The sequence below is a fragment of the Crassostrea angulata genome, chromosome 7 (genome assembly GCF_025612915.1).
Source record: "Crassostrea angulata isolate pt1a10 chromosome 7, ASM2561291v2, whole genome shotgun sequence".
Classification (NCBI taxonomy): Eukaryota; Metazoa; Mollusca; class Bivalvia; order Ostreida; family Ostreidae; genus Magallana; species Magallana angulata.
Window position 1 is genome coordinate 33,183,499 of NC_069117.1, and position 21,688 is coordinate 33,205,186.

The 21,688-nt window shown below is 35.7% G+C and overlaps 1 protein-coding gene across 12 annotated transcripts in view; it reads left to right on the forward strand.

Annotated features, from left to right (window-relative positions):
* LOC128157536 (myomegalin-like) overlaps positions 1–21,237 on the forward strand; it is a 41,745-nt gene extending 20,508 nt beyond the window's left edge. For 10 of the 12 annotated variants that reach the window (XM_052820125.1, XM_052820132.1, XM_052820130.1 and 7 more), the window contains 18 exons: positions 482–621; positions 2,749–2,889; positions 3,133–3,245; positions 8,833–8,975; positions 10,185–11,311; positions 11,531–11,999; positions 12,243–12,330; positions 12,444–13,408; positions 13,719–14,119; positions 14,680–15,083; positions 15,360–15,475; positions 15,764–15,979; positions 16,255–16,407; positions 16,516–16,719; positions 17,048–17,220; positions 18,350–18,493; positions 18,802–18,940; positions 20,187–21,237. In XM_052820125.1, the coding sequence (XP_052676085.1) occupies positions 482–621; positions 2,749–2,889; positions 3,133–3,245; positions 8,833–8,975; positions 10,185–11,311; positions 11,531–11,999; positions 12,243–12,330; positions 12,444–13,408; positions 13,719–14,119; positions 14,680–15,083; positions 15,360–15,475; positions 15,764–15,979; positions 16,255–16,407; positions 16,516–16,719; positions 17,048–17,220; positions 18,350–18,493; positions 18,802–18,940; positions 20,187–20,329 (5,279 nt within the window). In that variant the 3' untranslated portion in view covers positions 20,330–21,237. Of the gene's footprint in view, positions 1–481; positions 622–2,748; positions 2,890–3,132; positions 3,246–8,832; positions 8,976–10,184; positions 11,312–11,530; positions 12,000–12,242; positions 12,331–12,443; positions 13,409–13,718; positions 14,120–14,679; positions 15,084–15,359; positions 15,476–15,763; positions 15,980–16,254; positions 16,408–16,515; positions 16,720–17,047; positions 17,221–18,349; positions 18,494–18,801; positions 18,941–19,399; positions 19,473–20,186 lie in introns of all 12 variants that reach the window. The other 2 variants (XM_052820126.1, XM_052820129.1) reach the window with 2 other exon arrangements.
* The last annotated feature ends 451 nt before the right edge of the window (positions 21,238–21,688 follow it).

The window sequence follows — 21,688 nt, forward strand, 5'->3', positions numbered from 1 at the left end:
ATGATAATGGTATCTTTAACGGTATATTCTTGTCTAGTTTTTCAATTTAAACAAATTTAAAGCAGTGGAAAGAGAAAAGACAAACTTTGGGGGAATTAGACACCTTTTTTATTACTTTATACTAGATGACCAATAACCCCACCATTAAATTATGTATCCTCCCATCTTTGTCTACAACTTTACCCCTCAGCTTGTCCTTTGTAAGCCCAAAGTTTTTTGGTTTTTTTATTATACACTTTGACCCCTTAGTAGATGCATTGGTCAAATATTGGGAAATATTCAGAATGATGTACCTTTCTATGTATGAACATCTTACTTTGTTCTATTTCTCCTCATTTCTGAAATGATCTATAGTTATTAATATGTGTTCCAGATTAATATACATTTCGATTTATTATTACTGGTTTGTACATGCATCTTGGTATCTAGAAAAAAGTGTTTAGTATGCAACCTAAAGCCTTTAATTAATTCCCCATTTTAGATTTGCTTGATTCCTGGCGATTCAGTGAAAATGATCAAGTTACCAGTGAGCAAATGGACAATCTGAAATCGGAACTGGAGGCAGCTAAAGACGATCTAAGGAAGGCCTTTAGGAGGGAGGAAATCATTCAACAAGAACTGGTCAGTGGAGCTAGCAGACTGTAATGTTATAGAGATTAATAATCACCTTCCCCACCCATCCTTAACCCCACCTCCCATTTAATATGTTATACACACATACACCCAAACCCAAACTGACTGAACACGATTTTGTAATTGTTGGTAAATTTGAGTCTATGGATTGCAAAATAACATGTGCTTGCAAAAGGAAAGGTATATGTTTGCCGAGCAAAAGGTAAGGTACTTTTATGTTCTTATTGGTTAACACTCAAACGAACATAAATAAATCATAAAATAAATAACAACACGTATATAGATGCAGAAGCGCTCTCAGAAGTGCAGTTTAATAATTACATGTATATTACAAATCACATAAATCAATTTTCTTGTGTTGTTTTTTATTAACAAAAACAAAACAACACATATATGCAAAACAAATGTATAATTGAAATAAAAACCAAACATTTATGACTGTTTGTGAGGGCGGGTGGGTGGGGAAACGTCTGATCGCACTGAGAGAGAGCCTTCGAATGACTTAAATCTCAATTCTTTACTAAATCGTGCGCACCTTACAAGAATACCTGTTAACAGGTTTTCTATAAATATAATAACCAATCAAATTGGTAGTCTTTATAACAATTGGTAGTCTTCATAACAAACACCAGGTAAACACGTGTTCGTTGAAACACGTGTTGTGATACCTTTAATAAATACATTGATATCAAACTAGTGCTTGAATCTTTTTTCTCATTCCAATTGGTGTTGTAAGAGTAGACATTACTTTCTTTAAAAAAAAGTTCTGTGTGCAATTACTACCTTATACGGTTTAATTGAAAAACCTTAGACAAAAAAACAAAACAAGAAATCTGCACCAACCAATTTTAAGCAGGATTGACTTGACCCTCAATGTAATGTACCTGTAATACTAGTTTGGAATTGGTCTGGGTCAGAATGACCAATTTCGTCCACTGACGTCAAGATCCCAGGGAAAGAAACCTGACCACAACTGTGCTCTATATTAAACCTTTTTTTTTGTAGAGAGAAATTAAGGTACAATCAATTAGCTATGAGAAGTTATCAACTTGAGTTATTTAACCAACTTAGGTATAAAAAAGTTAAATGTTCTTAATTTCTTTTTAAAGTACATTTGAATTTAAAGGGTCAAGTGACTCTCAAGCCCTAAATAGATTATCGTTTTTTTCTTTTAAAAAAAAAAAAGATGGATTATCCTTTATGACACAGCTGGATTAGAAAAAAAGAAGGCATAAAATGATATAAAAGGTTGAATGACTTTGACCATTTTTAGACCATATTGATCTTCTTTGGAAGAAGAGTTCCATATAAAGATAAAGGAAAATACTCAAATATTGAAACAAAAATACAATGTAAATAAATAAATGATACTTTACAGTTAAACAAATCATACTAGATCTGATGGGCAATTTGTTGACCATATGGCCTTCTTAAATATCAGTTGGACTTCAAAGTTTATAAATTGAAATTCACTTAAAAGTTATTGTAAATGATGTTTCCTTTTACTAAAAAAATAAAATTCATTGCATTTTGCTCTCAATCTGTATAGGAAATTCACGGCAATAAGTTGTTATCTGTCATTTTATGAGTTTACTGGTCGGTTTCACATTAACTACATGAAAATACATGCTGAGTACAGTGTAAAAACGGGTATATATTCAATTATGCAATGAAAATATAAGTTACATGTAATAAGGTATTATATATGAAATAAAAAGAGAGAAAGAGGAGAGAGAGATGGTTGTAAAGAATTATTCAATTAGTCAAAAAGTAAAATAAATGTACCGAAATGTAGTGACAAAAGGTTTTGATATATAGAAAGTAAATAATTGAAGAATAAACCCCGTGGAATACTGTTCAATGTGATGCCATAAGTTAGTTTCTAAAGTAATCAAATCTCAAAGGCAAACGATTTCATATTGATTCGAAAGTTAATTTTGAGAAGATCTGGTATAATATGTTTTTAGATGATTTTTTTGAGAGGCTGCTGGAAGATTCAGAAGATTTTATTTCAACTTGATTAAGCAATTTCACAAGCCTTATTTTTTACTTTAATCCTTTTAGACTTAGTCTTGCTCGACATTGAAATTTTGCCCGTTTTGTTTTTGATGACAGTATGACCATAGACAGAAATTTCCCACGCAGGGAGGAGAGAGGCACAAGGTGGAGATAGAGGTGCGGAATGTGTGTGAGCATCACTCCGAGGGCAGCCCTGGACAGACGGGTCAAGGTCAAACGGAGGATGAAGGTCAAAAGGTCAGGCCATAGTTTTGTCAACATGATTATGAGAAAATATCATCAATTCTTCAATGATGGATGAAAATAATTTTATTTTTGACTGAAATGCCTTGTTTTTCATGTTTTATGAAGTATAAATTTCTTGTTAAGTTTGAATGATGTAGTGAGAAAATTGGAAATGAAAATGAATTTTGAAAAAACCCTTATATTTAAAGATGGTATTAGGAAATTACCGTTGCTTATTTTGATGTAATGTTTCAGTTAAAGAGTGCACTTGAAAAACAACTGTCAGAGCTAGAGAAGTTAAGTGAGGCCATCAAAAGGGAAAGACAAATCATACAGGACTTGAATGAAATTGAACCAAAAATAAATGGGTAAGTTTTTTATGGCATCTTTAAAAATACATGCAGATGAGAACAAGCTAGGAGTTTTTTTGATAGATTTTTAAATTTCTGGGATTTTGAATCATGCTCTTTGTAATACAGTCTTATTTTGCCTGATATATGGGATAAAAATAATTAACCTGTGAATTCAAGTCTCAATATAATGAATGTTTAAAATTTCAAGAATTTATAAAAATCTTTACCCTCACTGTAATCTTTACCACCAAAAGAAATTTTATAAGGAATAGGGGAGTTTGAAGCTTATATATATATATGGGACAAGGATTTTAAAGTTTACCATTTGTTCTCAGTTTGTATTCCATCAATGCTTTGAATTGTGTACCCATAATTAAGAAATCATACATTCCATGACCTTTTTAATTACTCTAAGCATATAAAATTTGGCTGTGTACTCTATTTAGCATTTTTTGTGGAATGCGCTTTCACTTAATCAAGTATCGGTACATCACTAAATGTTATGCATATATGAATAGGAATAAGAATTGTTTTGCAAGTGAATTACAATTTTTTTCAATAAAAGCTTTTGCACCTGACATTGGGGAACAATGTCATTAAATGTATAGATGAATAGTCTGTTCAAGTGGTAATTCTTTTAAATTCTTTTTTATCTTCTTGTGGTTGAGTATTTCGTGACTTTTGGCACATGTGGCTATGAAATTGCAATTAGAGTAATCCCGTTTATTGTTCATGGTGCAACTTTTGGCACGTGTGGCCATGAAATTGCAATTAGAGTAATCCGGTTTATTGTTCACAGTGCAATCAGTTTTTTTTTCTGCTAAATCCACAGTTTTTATAGATTTGGACATTAAGATGGGATTTAGGGTAATGGTAATTACGTGTACCTTTGTTACGCCCACCTTTAGCATTCTGTTTGACCAGTATCCAAGGGGGCAAAGGGCCATGTAGAAAGAAACATGAACTAAGCAACTAAGCAGTCCCCTAGTTGAACTATTTTCATGTGACCTCTTCAAAAAAAGTTGGTTGTGATCCTTATTGTTAAGACCAAGGTTAAATCAGCTTTCCTATAGTATTTGCTGATTTCTATGTTGTCTGATGAACCTCGTAACATCTTGTTGTTGAGTTGAACTTTATGAGGACCAGTTTTTGTTTATCTTTCAAACTCACTGAATTCTCAACAAAGTACCGGTACTGGCTTTTTTCATAATATTGCTCTATGTCTGGAGGGTGAGCTGGTTAACAGAGGTGTATTGTATCATGTTCACAACGCAACTTGTCTACATCAGTTCACCTCTTCATCTGACTTTAAAGGACCATTGTACAAATTGAAGAACTTTAAATAAATAAAGGCAGTGGACAAATTCTTTGACCTTTTAAATTTTTTATTTCGATCTTTGTAGTTCTCGTTCTTTTATTTTCTTTGACTTTCTACAACTTCCATGGTCAAAACTATTTAAATGCTTTAAAAATATCGATTTATGGTACCGTTAATAATGATGAACTTGCATGGAGCTCAGTGCCAAAGCTCTCAGAGAAAGTCTTCATATACCCAGGTTAAAGAAGCAGGTACAGTTTCTTTCAATATATACTCTAAAATTTGTAAGTTGTTTAAATCTCATGAAAATATGCATCTACCATCTTGAACATGCATGTGTAGAACATAAAAAGTTATGTTATGTGTACAGTTCTCTTATTCTGTTCCCTAAAGTAAATAATGGCTTCAGCAGTATGTCATATTTCTTGTATGTAGTAAAAAAAAAAAGAAGACAAAAAAATGGCACATTTTCTCATAGTTTTTTGAAGAGGAAAATGTGTCCATCGCTGTCACCCTCAACAAATGAATGTATTTGATGTGAAATCCCATAATTGATTTAAAATGTGAATATCATTGTGGGTGATGGCTGCAGAAATAGTTTCCTGTTCATAAAACTACTGAAAAATTGTTGTCTTTGTTCTTAAAAGTTTTAAGAAAAATGCATGAAATGGAACTTTTAATGATGTCCAATGCAGTAATTGTGTATAGATTAATTTCTAAATTTAAGGTATTCTTGTATAAATAAAAGTTAACATGTTTATTTTTGTGTGATATATCATAAAATCACTTTAAAATGGGAAAATACTGTACCTTGTTCTTAGTCACTATTGAAATTTGCAAGTCATGGTAACATTTAGTTTATCCTTGGATTTTTTATCCATTATATTTACTTAATATATCAAATGATAAAAAAAACAAAACACTGAGCCAAAAGATTAATTTGTAATTTTGTGTTTGAGTGTGATCCCCAACAAGCCCTCTCAGTATGTGTTAATGATCTTTGGAATGGGCTGTTTGTGTTTTAGAGGATCAAGTCAGTTTATGTTTGTACATGCTTCCCGGGATAAGTGTCAGGTTTGGATACTCTTAGGAACAAATCACATTAAATTTGCTGTAGGACAAAGAAAGTCAAATTTAACTTGCACTTGAAAATGGTAGCAGGTGTCAGTGGAGAATAGTTGTTTTTATATTAGTGATCAAAACAGGGGGTTATGTGGATTATAATGCCCTTAAGAGTACAGACAATTCATGGTAGCATTTTGAAGACATTGACACCATTGGAACAGGTGGTTCAAATTCCCCGCTAACAAGAAAAGCCTGAATTTGGCACTGAGATAATGGATTGACAGAATTTGAGTTAAACTTTATGACAACATGCAGTGTGAATAGGGCAGGTTTCTATTGGCAGAAGTAATTTCTTGTTTAGTGGTGCTCTAGCTCTTGTGTGTTCAGATGTAAGAGGCCTGTCCATCTGACTGTCTGTCTGTCCAATTTTGTGAGAATAAATGCAAAATGATTGAACTTGAACATTGAATGCAGTGGACAAGGGTGAGAAGAGTTATGGCAATAGGATACCAGGTATTCAGTTTTCATGGTAAAAAATAAACATTTTTTCTGTCATCGTGAACTCTTCAATTACCATTACCGGTAATTGGGATCTGTCTTAATAAAGAATACTATTAGGTGAAAACTGACGACCTTCAAGTGAATATTTTTATGATTTAAAGTACATGTAATACCTTCAGGATAAAACCTGCCAGCATAAGATCCTGCATTTAATGCACATTCAAGTGCAACAAGAGCAACAGAGGGATAATACATTATTTCCCAGCAAACAATGTCTCCACATTAATCTGATTGGCTTTCAGTGCAGCAGATTGCGACTTTTCAGTTTAATTAAAATCTGCTGAATAATCTAATGAGATCTCTGGAATTTGTCTTTAGGTTTCACTGAACCTCTGTTTCAAAAACATTTTGCCTACACATATGCACGTGTGTGCATTGGTCTGCCAACAAATTTAATTGACCAAAGATAAATTCATCTTATTGTTAAAACCAAGGTTAAATTAGCTTTCATGTAGTATTTGCCGATTCCTACGCTGTCTCACTTACTGTAAAACGAGAAATTTGGCGCATACGTATTTTAGCGCAAACGCAAGTGCTAGTAGATTGGCGCAATTATATTTTAGCGTACGTCACCTTTCTTTAAAAAAGAATACAAAAAATGTTCTTGTTTGATAAACGATCACGCCCAAATTCAGTTCTGTGTTCACTCAAGCACGTGAACACAACGACTTTGATTTCTATCTCGCATGCAGGGTAAACTGTCGTTGAGAACAATACACTTACTTTTGTGTAAATCGTCAGTAGATAGATATGAAAACTTCCATTTATTGGCGATGATGTGTAATTTTTGTTGGTAAACAAATTTGAGTTATCGGATATTGAATTTAACATGTCGACTTGGATAACACTAGAAGAGTCCTGAAACTAAAAGTAAAATCGAATGCTTCATTTACCATGAGTTTCGATCACCATGAGCGAATCTTTTTTACAGTAATCTTACATAAAAATAACACAAAAAGAGGTATCGTCTTGTTATCTTTATATCCACTAATCAGAGATCAAAGAAATTATGATCAATCATGTATTGTCAGCGTTAACGATCGCCACGCTTAATCACATTTTCACCTCGAGGCGCTAAATGGAAGTGGCATGGGGAGAAGCCCAATTTTCAAGGTGCTAATGAGAGATATTAAAAAGCAATTAGAATTGAATTAATAAATCCATGTTTAGGCACTTATACCCGATAACCCATACCGTTTACCTGTGTAATTGTTTAAACAAACAGAATCGACGGCTTCTGATCGACGATCACTTCTATATAGCATTAAAAATGGACTGACGTTATTGTTTTGCATCTTGAAGAAATTTACTACATATGGAAAATCGTTGGCGCACTATTAATTTTAGCGCTCAGAGGCATTTGCGCCAAAGGCGCTAAAATTTGTAGTGCGCCATATTTTCTCGTTTTACAGTATATCACATGAACTCCGTGACACCTTGTTATTAAGTTGAACATTATGATGAAATGTATTACTTTCAAACTCACTGAATTCTAAACATAATACTGACAAAGATTAAAAAAATCTCCCTCTCCCCCCCCCCCCCCCCCCAAAATGATTTTGCAGAGGAAATATTTTTACTTTCATTAGTGTATTGTTTAGAAGAATTTAATGCATAAACTTAATGTAATGTGTAGAAAATTTGATGTGTCTGCAAAGTTCATGGCACATGTGGCCATGAAATTGCATTTAGAGTAATCCTGCTTTTTGTTGACGTGCACTGATTGCAAACTTCAGTTTTTCTTTCTAGTAAATCCTCAGTTTCATAAATTTCATCGATAATCTTAATTGAATGTGTAGAAAATTTAATAAATATGCAAAGCTCATGTAAAATTATGAAATATTAAATGGACAAATTATAATTGAATTTTATGAGACTAGATGGGTATTAGATTTTTATGTTTTTTACAATAAAAATGGATGGAAAGATAATTGATATTTTTATTTGTTGAGATTTTAAAAGACAGTCTGTATTTTGGAGGGAAGGAAAGTTAATGCATTGAAAAAGTATTCCCCCTTTTTGAATTGTATTATTTTAAGGTCTTTGTAAATATTATTCATATCATCATGAACAAGTAGCCTTGTTTGTACATTACCATTGTGGTTGATGTGACTAAAGATTAAGGTTAATGGCATTAGCAAAATAAGGATTTTTGAATCATTATTTTATTGCATTTTAATCCTATCATATTGCATTATGGGGGTTAAAGCAAGCGAAGAGATTCTTCTGAGCGATCAGACACGGACAATTCGGTGTACAGTTTTTAAGTGTTTAATGGCTTTGGTCAGTTTTAATGGCTTGATTTTAAGCTAAACAAATTCATGCACGTCATCTTCAGAACAATGGTGCAGTCCAGTGCTAGACTAATATTGTGGCAGTTTATAAGATCATCTTGTTAATGATCAAGGCTCTCTTTGAAAAATGAAGGTACCAGGCGTTCGGCTGTCTAATATGCTACTGGTCCGAAGTTCTCAGGTCAGTGTGTATTTATATCAGCCAATCGGAGAGCAGTTTAAAGAGTACTCAAAGATTGCTGGGGTTTTAGTATTATAGAAAGCAATTTGTGCATTTAATAAACTCAGAAGGGTCCTATTAGTGGCCAGAATTTTCTTCATTTTCTTTTAATGCAAACTTATTTTCCAGTTTGCCTTTTTTCAGTGCTTTTGATAATGATTTGGAGACAGAGTTGAAAAAAGTGCAAGATTTGCGAAAAGAATTGGAGACCGTTCTGGATAAGAACAACAAGATGACAACCAACTTGCAACAGCAGTACATAATGTATAAAAGGAAGTTCAGTGATGGTAAGTCTTTCTTGTCTTCATTCAGCTTGCATTATGATAGGCTAATAACAATTTATTGAAAAATGTTGGTTTAGTTTAGGCATTGTTCCTTTTTTTTTTTTTTTTTTTTTTTTTTTTTTTCCAAAACTAGTTCTTTTAAAGAAATGGGAAATGAGAATATTTTTCAGTGTAATATGTTTATTATAGTAAACACAAGTTTTTTTTAATTACCCTGTAATCTTGAGATTTTTTATTATTTTTTAATGATATGTAAAACTATGCAGCTTTAAGAGTTAATTAAAAAAAAATATTTTATAGATCATTTTGTCACTTTATATGTAAATATTTACTTGCAACATAGATATATTTTAAGAAGACAAGAAAAGGTTTTAATTTGCCTCATCATTAATGTTCAAGGATTTTTAAAATGTTTCTTTTAAATTATTGTGATATTTTTAACAAGTGGCCACTTAAAAATGAAAAGAGCATTAAAAAACCGTTTGCCTATTTAACCCACCACTTTCAGATTACACTTAATTGACACCTACATTTATTCTTAGTGACTGGTGGTTTTTCAGAATTTGTTGACCATAAACAGTGATAAGATTAATCCATTAATACAAAACCTAGTAAATGCTAACGAATCTTGGAAAAGTCGGACTTTAAATTGACAAAAACTGACAAAGAAAATAAATTTGATATTGAGATAAAATTTATGAAGAATATGTAAAACTGTATAGAACTTGCATAGTTATGTGGAGGGGAGGAGGGGGTAGCATTTTAAACAGATTATTGCTATGATACATGCATTTAAAGAAATATTGGAGAATATTACATGAACGACTTATCACTCCAACAAATAAGAGGATTTAAAGTAGAAAAAAGAAATTGTTTAAAGTACAACACAGTGATAAGTATTTATCTCTCCTGCTCTCTCTATATAGGAATAATTAGTTTGTTAGGAGAGGGATAAGAGAAACTTAAACACCACTGACCTTTTAATCGGAGCAGATGGGCTTTTAGTTAGGCCACTTTTCTGGATATTTAGCTTTTGACAGAGGAAATATCTGAATAAATCTCTGGAAAGTAAAAATCAGGGATTGAAAGATTTCCTTTTTTTGCTTTAGGACTTTAAAGGTATGATTATAATGACAATTTCATGCAAAAGAGTCCATAGTTTCTGTTACTTAACATGACAATAATTTTTTGTCGTCGGGTTTTTGTTCATAGATTACACGACTGGAATGGTGAGTGAGTTGACCTCTGACCTGGATGGACTGAAGAGAGAACTAGAGCAGAAGAAGCATGAGAACAACACCCTGCTGGCTCAACTGTACGACATCCAGTACAACCACAGGGACCACGACATGCTGCACGAGGGGGTGCAGACATCCCCACGGAGCGAGAATCGCTGGAGCATGTCCTCCAGTACTAGTTCCTCATCCTCGCCGGAGTTTGACGTTCCTCTGAATCGGCAGACCTTGTCAGACATGAGTGCTCCTATGCTGAGGCGCTACATCCGACAAATCCAGAAGCAGCTCGATATCTCTTCACACGAGAAGGAGGAGCTTCAGGAGAGGTTGAATCTGTCGCAGAGAGTGAATGCTCGGGAAATTCCAGGAAAGAATGAGGATGATTTTAACAGTGTTCCCCATCTCAGAATGGAGGTTCAGAGTTTGCAGAGCAAGTTGTCTGCAGTAGAGAGTGATTTGAAAGTGTTGAGAAAGAAGTTTGGTTTAGAGGAGAACAGTCCATGTAAATATTCTGAACTGCCAAATGTGTTTGATCTTCAAAGAGAAAATGTGAAATTGAAGAACGATTATCAAAATGCGATGGAGAAGGTATCTTGTTTGCAAGAACAGATAAATAATTCTTTGAGAATGCAAAGGGGAAAATTTGATAAACACAGTCAAACTGTGGCTTGGAGTGGCTTGATTCCAGCTTTGGGACCGAAATCATTGGACTTGAAATGCCAGAATAAAAAGAACTCGAGTCAAATACCTCGACCCCACAAACCAGGCCATCCCATGAATGGAGATCAACTACATCTAAAAAAACCTGAAATCCTAAGAGAAATGTTATCCGAGTCTAAAAATAGAATCAGTGACCTGGAGGCTAAACTAGAGGCCACAGAGGGTACGGTTAGAATACAAACACAGAAGATGAAGCACTACAAGGCCATTCTCCAGGAGCACGGCCTAGTGGCCAAAAGTCCATGTGTCAGCCGATCTCATAGCGAGACCAATCTTGCTGCTGCCATGGCAACTGCCTCCAAAATCCCTGTCCGAAAAAGAGCAATGTCCATTGAGCACCTCCATTCTATCGACATTAACCAACCTAATGGACAAAGCAGACATGTAAGAGACTAAGATTTATTAAAACAATTCTTTTATACAGAAAAAAATTAGTGAGCTGAATTATGTTTTATTCTTTTATGACAAAGATTACATAGAGCTTTGAATTAATGAAGCAACAAGTATGACTTGTTTTTAAACATTCTGAAAGGGTGCTGGGGATATGAACTATAACCTGTAATGGCTGACGGAATAGTACATTATTGCTGTTTTGTGTTGCAGGGTAGTGACAGCAGTGAGGGGTCACAGGAGGAAACCCTGCTCCCCTCCCAGACACTGGTCAACCTCCAGGAGAGAATATCCGTGCTTCAGCAGGACCTGCAGGAGACCAAGGACAACAACTCCAAACTACAGCAGAAGATCTCAGCCCAGCAGAACTCGGAGCAAGTCATTGCAGAGCTCAAAACCCAGCTGGGACAGAGCAGAGAGGCCATTGACTCCCTGGAAAAGCAACTGAAGTCATACCAGGGCTCATCAATGCAGGAGGTGCTGGAACTGCAGAGAGACGAAATAGCTGGTCTGAGGAGAAGGTTATGTGATTCCCAGAACTCCTGTGTGCAGTTGAACCAATGGCTTGGGGATCTAAGTGGAGTTCTTGAGGGGCTGAGAGATGGGGAGGGACAGTATGCCAGCATCAAGCAGAAAGTCCAGCAGACCAGAAAAGTGGCCAAGTCACTGTCTCACATCCTAGGTACATTTTAACATTGACGAAGTTAAATTAAGCTTTTCAGTAAATCAGTATTTTTGAAGCAATGTGATTTAATAGATAAGAACATTTAAGATATAGTGAAGTCCTTGGATTGGATTGATGCCTTCTTATGGCTCTTGCAAATTTGGGTGAATGTGATTGCATTAGTTTTCATTAGTAATTGAATCAATGTGTAGGTTGATTTAATGAACATACATTGTATCTTTAATGTTTTTGTACATACAGATTCTGACAGTGATGATTCTGGAAATGAAGGTTGTCCTCCCCAGAGCAATCACTCACCTGTGAAGTCACCCAAGAAAGAAGCAAAAAGGTGAGGAATTTTATACACCTTAAGTAAACAAACTAAATAGGAAAAAAACTCAATTCATAGTAAAACCTGCAATTACTGGAATTTGTTACTTAATATTTTGCTGTGATTTTTAGGCTTGCAGAAGAATTGGAGTCCAAGGAAGCAGAAATCAAATCATTGAAGGAAGAACTAGAAGAGAAGAAATCCTTCATCGGTCGACTTAACACCAACCTACTGGTCGCCCAGAGACAGTTGTTAATCTGGCAGGATTGTGGAAAGGGTTCATCCACGTCAGGCACCAGTGCTGCTGACGGAAACGTCTTTGAGAGTGGTCGGCAAGGGCCCAGGGAGGGATTCCTGAGAGACAGCCTGTCCCCCTCCTCCCAGACCTCCAACAGACTGGCAGGGGAGCAGGACACATCCATAGAGAAAGTCAGGCACGGCAGTGGTATGACTCAGAGTTCCCGAAGGTCCTCTGAAGACATCGAAGTGCAGGACACCACGGTGACTTCGACTCATACGCAGGGGTCTGTGCATTCCCGGAGAGACCGTATCCGAGACATGGATAAAGTGGATTCAGGAAGGAAGGATAATGTTCCTTACGGGATGTTTGGTTTTTGTTCGGATGAGCGTTTATATGGTAATGCAAGGTTTGCCGATAGAGACATGTTTGAGCAAAGTCTTTCTATGAATGGACATGGTGAAATGTCGTTCTTAGAAAATAAAGACTTCTACGAGGATGTCAGTAAATTCAGTGAGCTGGACGACACTCGTGTGACACAGCGTTCAAGTTTCATGAACAGGAGTGCGGCTGTTCAAACAGAAGAGGTTCATCAACTGAAATCCCGCCTAAATGTGATGGAGGACTTGAATAAGACTCTGAAGGATGAACTTGAGGCTTATGAAAATTTGTGTTCGTCAGTGGGGATAAAGAGTTCCCCGAGGAAGTCTCCTCGAAAATCGACAGATGACAGTGATCTGTTGAGAGAACATCTGTCAGAAATCCGGGCTCTGAGGATCAAGCTGGAGAAATCGCTCAAAGACAGCGAGAAGCTGAGCCAGAAACTACAGCAGGACATGGAGGAGTCCCATACATCAAGTATGTTTTACAGAATTCTCTTTAAAAAAAAGAATGGCATAGAATAGTTAATCATGCTTAAAGGATTTAAATAGGTGTGTTTACAGGTAAGTAATAGTAGATGCTAAATATAATAGAACACTGACAAAGGGACATAACTTTTAAGAAATGTAAAAGTTGTCAATGCGAGGCATGATTTTAACAATGCACTTTTAAACTTTTTGTTTGCAGTAATCTAAAAAGTGCATTAGGTGTAAGTTATTCAATTAATGGATATTCTTTTGATCTGTATACTTACGGTAGTGAGATTTTTTATCTTTGTTTTTAACAGATAACACCACTAATGTTTACATGTACACCCAACACCAAGCACACATCAACGAACTTCAGAGAGCCATCGACAAACTAAAGGCTCAGTTACGAGAGAAGGAAAACTGCATCACAGAGAAAATCACCATCATCCGAGAAAAAGAAAGGATCATCCACGATTCCAAAACAGTCATCACGGGAAAAGACGAGAAAATCAACGAAATCCTGAAGGAGAAGGAGGAGCTGAAGCTGTCCAATCAGCAGACGTTGGTGGTACAGCAGAGGCGGATCGAGAAGCAGGATGAGACGATGCGACAGCTGAGGGACAAGCTGGAGCTGCAGGTGGAGAGTCTGCATCAACAGGAGTCCAAGCTGAAGGAGCAGTACGAGGTCATCCAGAAACAGGAGCTACAGCTCACTCAGGTCTGTACAGCTCGCTCAGGTCAGTACAGCTCGCTCAGGTCTGTACAGCTCGCTCAGGTCAGTACAGCTCGCTCAGGTCTGTACAGCTCGCTCAGGTCTGTACAACTCGCTCAGGTCAGTACAGCTCGCTCAGGTCTGTACAGCTCGCTCAGGTCAGTACAGCTCGCTCAGGTCTGTACAGCTCGCTCAGGTCAGTACAGCTCGCTCAGGAGGGTACAGCTCGCTCAGGTCTGTACAGCTCTCTCAGGTCTGTACAGCTTGCTCAGGTCAGTAAAGCTCGCTCAGGTCTGTACAGCCTGCTCAGGTCAGTACAGCTCGCTCAGGTCAGTACAGCTCGCTCAGGTCTGTAAAGCTTGCTCAGGTCAGTACAGATCAACAATTAGTGTCTTTACTTATTGCAGTAGTGATGTATTCAACCTTCTAAATTCTAAAGATTTTTTTTTTGTAAAAAAAGTAAATTAAAGTAATATTTCTTGTGGTTGATGTGATGTTACTCAAATTTGTATGTTTGATATGAAATGTAATTTGTATTGATAAATTTAATTTTTCTTTTCATAAAGGTACAGGATAAATTATCTGTGAAAGAGTCAACACTGGAAAAGCAGTATGAGCTTCTACATCAGCAGGACCTCCAGATAGACAAGCAGCGAGAGCTGATCAACCAGAAAGACCAGACTTACCGCTCGCTGGAGGAGGAGCTAGAGAGCACCACCGCCAAACTTCAGCAGCTACAGAGGGTTGCCACCACCACCACAGATGAGGAGTCAGCAGAGCAATGGAGGAAGGAGGCCCAGGGCCTGAGAGAGCAGATGGAGAGGCTGGAGAAAACAGTCAGCTCCCAGAACAAGAAGATGAGGCAGCAAGAGCAATGGCTGACCGAGAAGGACAAGACCAACTACAAGCTGCAGCAGATCCGAGACCGGCTGGACGACAATCTGAAGAAATCAGCTAAGGAGATCAAAAGGTGAGTTCGCTGTCACAGTAGAACTAAAGGCTACATCATACATGATACATCTAGACATAATTTTTGCAATATTTCAATAGTTTTTGGTTGCAATTTTTTGTTACATTGTTAATTTTATGTGTATTCTTTTTGTGTCAGTTTACAAACAAATAAATTTGTATGTTTATTTTGAAGATTTTCAAAAGAAAGATTTCTGTTAAATGTGTTCTACATATAATCTCTACAATGACTGTTCATGTTAGTCAATATAAAAGAAAACCCTGTGTATTATTTCAGATTGAAGGAGGAGATGAGAACATTGAGAGATCAAGTCCAGGAAAACAAAGATTTGAATAAGACCCTTAAACTAGAATTGAGTGTGTATGAAAAGCTGGAGAACACAGAAAATCAAGGTAAGATGTTCCAGACAAACCTCCTCTTCTCTATGTCTTTAGATCGTTAGATAAATTGAGTCAAGGAGACATGTCTAGACTGTGATAAAAGCAATTTTTGTATAATCAAGCCTCTGTGAAGCTTTTGTGATTGACATATCATTGTTAATTTTAATTTGATTACTGACACATAGAAACGGGTAATATATGTACCAGTATGAAGAAATGCTGTTTCTGAGTGATCCATTTTGAGTTGATATTATAATTTCTCTTTACATCTTATTATCTGTATACTGTATTTTGTGGTAGGCTGGAGCAATGGAGATGGGAAAAGCGGTGGCTTTGACATGAGGGAATTCCTGACGGAGATCCGCCATCTTAGAAGTCAGCTGGAGAGGTGTATAGACACGAACAACGAGCTGAGGAAGAAGCTGGAGGAACACCTGGTGGCCAAGAACCAGCGACAGAGAGTTTCCATGACCAACGTGTACTACGCCAAGGACCCAAGCCCCGTCACCTCACAGGGTAAACTCCTCTCCACTCTCTATTGTCTAAACCTGTAAATCTGTTGGGTCACTCGCTTATTTGTTCCTTTTCTCATGTAAAGTACATGCCTTACTTTAATTCCTCTCAGCTGTTTATTGGCTAACCTTGCGAAGCAATGACACCATTTGATTTTTAAATTGTTTCAAGTACTGTTCATACCTTACTACAGTTTTGTCTGAGGGATCAATATATATATAAATGATTTCAGGCATTTCATGGAGCTGAATTTCAGTAAAGACTCATTTATATTTTAGGTACAGATGCACCTGACGGACTGCCGAGTACGGAGCAGATGTCAGGTGGATTCAAAGTCCGCCATGAATCAGTGGAAATCATGAGGGGCACTGCTGATCACGACTCTATGAACAGCGTGTCCCAGGATTCCTGTATCAGTGACTGTGCTTCAGGTATGAAACTTTTCAAAAAAAAAAAAGTACTTATAGCATTTTTTACCTTTTTTAATTTTAAAAATAGCTCCAGTATTTGCATAAAATCTTGCTCTATGGTCAACGCAGGTACTTCATCAAATTTTGGGAAACCTGGATTCGGAATTTCCACCTGGCCGCTGACGGCTGATAACCCCTTGCAGGCCATGAAGAGTAAGTCCAGTCCTGGTGGAACACTTGACAGGGTCGACCTGAGTGTGATGTCCACCAAACTCCACCACTCTGATGGAAACCTCTCCTACCATGTTGACGACCCACCATGTCTTGTGGCTGGTAAGATAATAGCTTATCATCATTTAAAAAATGTCAACATAATGGTTATATATTCTGGTAAAATGTAGCAGAAATTGCCAAGAGTAGAAAAAAGGAAAATTTCATTATAGCCTTATGTTATACAATAATATGTTATACAATAATACATCATGAAAATTAATGATAATGATTTTAGAAAATGAAAAAGATTCATATGCTTTGCTCAACTGTCTTGCTTGAAATCAAGATTTACTGATGCATGACTTATGCCAAAACTCTGATATAGTTTTGTATTGTGAAAATATTGAACACATAATTGAAATCATTTTGAATTCTATTTCCACCACAGAAATGACTTCTCATCGGGTGGATTCAGATCTGCGGACTTTGTTTGCCATCGGAAAACTGGACGATTATGAGAAGCTGAAGAAGGAGTGTGGGGAGACTTCTGTCGTACTGAAAGGGATGGAGGCACGCATTCAGGAACGACTGAAGATATTCCGAAACATGTCCCCAAGAGAGGTAAGTCTATTCATAAATCGCTCACATCATGTGTGTGTTTTTTTTACCATTTATATTTATTGTCAGTGGTGGAGGTATTGCCTTCAAGTCAATGCAGGTTAATGGTGTTAATGTCTTCACATTTAATTCTTTTGTCAAGTCCTGTTTAAAAGGTGACTAGCTCTGTTTTATAAGAATGCCATTTGAAATCATGATTAATTGAATCATTGCTCACCTTTTTTCAGTTCATCAAGGTAAATTGGCTATTGGTATTCAAGCATCATAATCACCCTGAAACCTATGATTTATTTATTAATTTGTCTATACAGCAACTAATTATTTTTGCATGATCCGAATTATGCAAGATGCATTATGTATTGGTTCAGAATGAGTACATACATGTATAATGATTTATTTTACATTTATACAATAAAAAAAAACAAGTAATGCCTTAAAAGTTGCATAATACAAGTAGCATGCTTTTAGTCAGGGGCATCTGGTGTCATGTTATTTATTTTCCGTGTAGTATGTAAAAAATTGATTATTTTAGAAGTGACTTTAAAATCCTGTAGATCATTTACTGGTTATAAACTCTCCCTAAAGCCATTTGATAACATGTATATTTATTTAAAAAGCTCTTTCCTATCAATGCCTTCACATACATGTATTGGGTGTATAAAAGAGCCCAAATTCTGTAAAAGTGAGTAAATACTGATTTACTATGCCAGTATGTGGTTTTTAAAGTTTTAGAAGTATGTGTATGTGTCCATCTATTTTTGCATGTTTGTATATGAGTATGCTATATCCTTACTTTTATGGCTTGCCAGGTTATCATATTCATAGACATACTGTACCATATGTATTGCCTTATTTGAGGTTTACCGGTACTGCATCATTCAAATCCATTTGTTATGGTTCTATGGTATTGAACACTAGTGCATGTAGAAATGTTGATATGGGCCGTGCATCTGTTATGTAAAAAACATTATTTGATAAGTTACTGTATTCTCATTAAAGACGCGTACTGTATGATTTCGAAAAATGGCCTGAATTCTCTGAAAATTATGGATTCCAATCATAAGAACTTTAAAAGTATTGCCATGTATTGTATTTTAATTCCCATTCTGACTCACTTTCTATTGCTTTGTAGAACATGGAATACAGCACCCTGAAGGAGCTGTCCCTCAGTGTGGAGAACCTGAGGATCTGTCTGAACGAGGAGAAGTCCCTTCTTAGCTGTTTCTGGACCAGCTCCCTCCCCAAAGAGGGCGTCGAGTCCAAGCTCCTGTTTGAGGTAGAATATTAAACATTTTGCGTCTATTATGCCTCTTTGTTTTACCATGTGTTTTATATTTTGTAAATATTGGCTCCAAAATTTTAATTGCCTAAATTTTAAAGACAAAATAATTAATGACTCAATGACCAAGTATTTGAACAAAATATAAAGCATCCGTACATGTAGTATGAGCTACTTTTTGAGACAGGATTCTTCAAATTTTTATAAAGTTATTCAGTAGCATCTGCTCTGCAAGTAAAATTTCGTAAACTATCAAAAACTTTTTTGGTGTGAGAAATAATGCTAAATAAAAATCTTTACTGCAGAATGAATCTCTGAAGAATGAGTTATTGGCCATCAAGTCCAAGTACTCATTCCTGAGCCAGTTTGTACAGAGTGCGGAGGAGAGACTTCACGCCACCAATCAGCAGAAACAGAACATGGAGGACTTCATCTACAGACAATGTGAGTAGGAGGGGCGTGGCATGACAGGAAGGGGGAGGGGTAGTGGCATGATGGTCTTGTTTTATCACCAAGTTCAGTTCTAAAAGCATGAAAAGTTATTCATGAGAGGCATATGCTAATTATGAACCGTCTTCTGTTATCTCTGCCCTAAGCAAGAAATTGAGATTTTGTTCTTAATTTTGAAAAGAAAATTCTCTTTTTTAATACAGTTTAAGACCAGATAAAGAGAAAATTTTCCTTATTGAATAATGGTAGCTGAATGAAAAAAAAAAAGTTAAGCTTTCCAATTTGTTTAAATGAAACACTGAAATTGAGACAGGAAATATGTGGCAGGAGATAGAGTTATCTCCACTTTTAATAGAAAAAAGATAGAAATCAAACTTTTAAAGTCATAGAAAATTTTTTTTTTTCGAAGTTCATGATTTCTTTCTGTATTATGCATGCATTGACGTTTTGCAGACGACAAGTTACTGACGAGTGTATTGACCACTGGTCAGTTTAACTTGGCCATGGTTCCGGGCGGCACAGCATGGTTGGTTGATAAATCTCTGCTCGCTTGGTTTTTCTTCTGTGTGTTCACCCATCACCATTTTATTTTTATCATCAAAACTAAACATCATCAAATTCTGAATTTTTATCTTTATCAAAATTTCTAGCTTCTTAATCTTATAAATTGTTTTCTGATTTTTTATGGATTTCATTAAAACTAATTTCTAATATCATGTACATACTAAGTTACTTTTTTTGTGTGTGGCTTCTAGAATCATCAGCTTGAACACACATTTTGATGGGTCATCTATTCAATCTGTTCCATGAATGACATGTATCCCCATTTTCCTCTATATCATTTGACACAAAACATCTATTTTTAGCACTGTTTTTTATAAGCTTTTTCAGAACACATGATATTCTCATCATATCACACTTTTTAAAATTTCCATAAATAATTAGAGAGATATAGAGTAGCTGAATCTCTTTTTTTCTTCTCTTAAACTCTTTCCTCTTAAATAATATTAGATTAAATATCTTAAACTTTAAGACAAATGTTAGCAAATCAATTATATATTTTTCATAAGACAAATGTTCGCAAATCTATTATATATTTTTGATAAGACAAATGTTAGCAAAGCATGATAATAAAGGGGAAAAAAATCCAATGTGCCCACACACCTAAAAACAATTTAAACACTGCAATAAGCCTTTCATGGTAACAACTTTTGTGACACGTTTATTTCTAACTTTGCAGTAAAAAAGACTACCAAAGTGATGGTGCATGCCCGTGGAAACTTTGAGAAGAACCTGCTACAGTACGGGATGACCGAGAAACAGGAAGACAGCCGGAGGAAACGGGGATACAGTGGTGACCCTCCCGTGTGTAAAGACAAGTAATCGAAGGTCGGTCGTGTGATAACAATACAGTGTTCAAATGTGGACATCGTCTGATGATAGCAGCATTTGTATCACCTTGTGTTCTGACTGTGACAGGACAAGTACACAGTGTAGTGCGTTTGATTTACAGGAAGTTACCGTATTAGAAGAAAAATACCTGCAATTTGACACTCATAATGAGAAAATGCAAGTACATGTATAGGTCACTGCCCGATATCATAACTTGTGCTTACCGGTATATTATGAGAAATGGTTGATATATGTAATATGAAGCCATGCAGCAGACGATTGCTCATCTCATGTGACTTGAACCAGAATGAACTGGTTCAAACCCGAATCTCTGAAGCTTGCTTTGGTGATTTGACCCAATGTGCCAATGATTGACATGTTATTTTTATGTTGTTTTTCTGCATGTTGTGTTGAGGATCTGTGTATATTTTTTTCTTCAAACGACAGTTCACTTGCCACCAAATAACAAAAACACTTCAATCATTTGTCATGTTCATTATAAGGGACCAATGGCATTGATCAATTTTAAAACATCATTGGTTATTTATTTTTTTTCATGTGCATTAACATTATACAGATTTGAAGAATGTATATTTTTGTTGAAATAATGTAACACCCACTCTTGTCATAATTACAGTGTTGTCTTCCTGTTCATGTATAAATATCAGACTTATTTTTGTGTGCAATACATTGTAACCTGTAATTTATTAGCCAGAGCTTTCAACAGGTTCTGCTAATGTGTCCAGTTTGATTTCATTTGAAATGGCAGGCTCAAACAGTGGGAAGAATTTTGTACTAACTTATTTGTAAAAGGGGGAAAATTATACTTTACATGTATTTATTCAATCAGATAATCAAAAATATTGGTCTCTTCAAGGAATAAAATGTGTAAAATTGATTTTGACATTGTTTTGTGCTATTTTATACATCTCCGAATACTAGTGTGCTGTGAAGACCCTAGAACTATAAAATCAGTAATTTATCTCCTTGCATTGATGTAAATAAAATAACAAAGTACATGTACATGTATTTAAGCACAGTTAAAAGTGCTTTTGGAGAGGAGGTAAATATAATTGATATTAACATTTAATCATGAAAGCCTATGAAATTGATAAAGAAATAGAAACACAGAAATCAGTTTTTCTGCAAAAGGATCCGATGTTTTTTTAAAAATGTTTCTACCAACTATGATAATGTATCTTCAAAGGATGTGTATTCTGTACCTTGATTATGTAGTCTGTATCTTTCAGACAGAGTGGGGACAGACAAACACTTACAAGATACATTGGGTTCTACTGTTCTAATACTTTTATCTCTAAATGGACAAAAATTACACCCCCCACCCCCCCA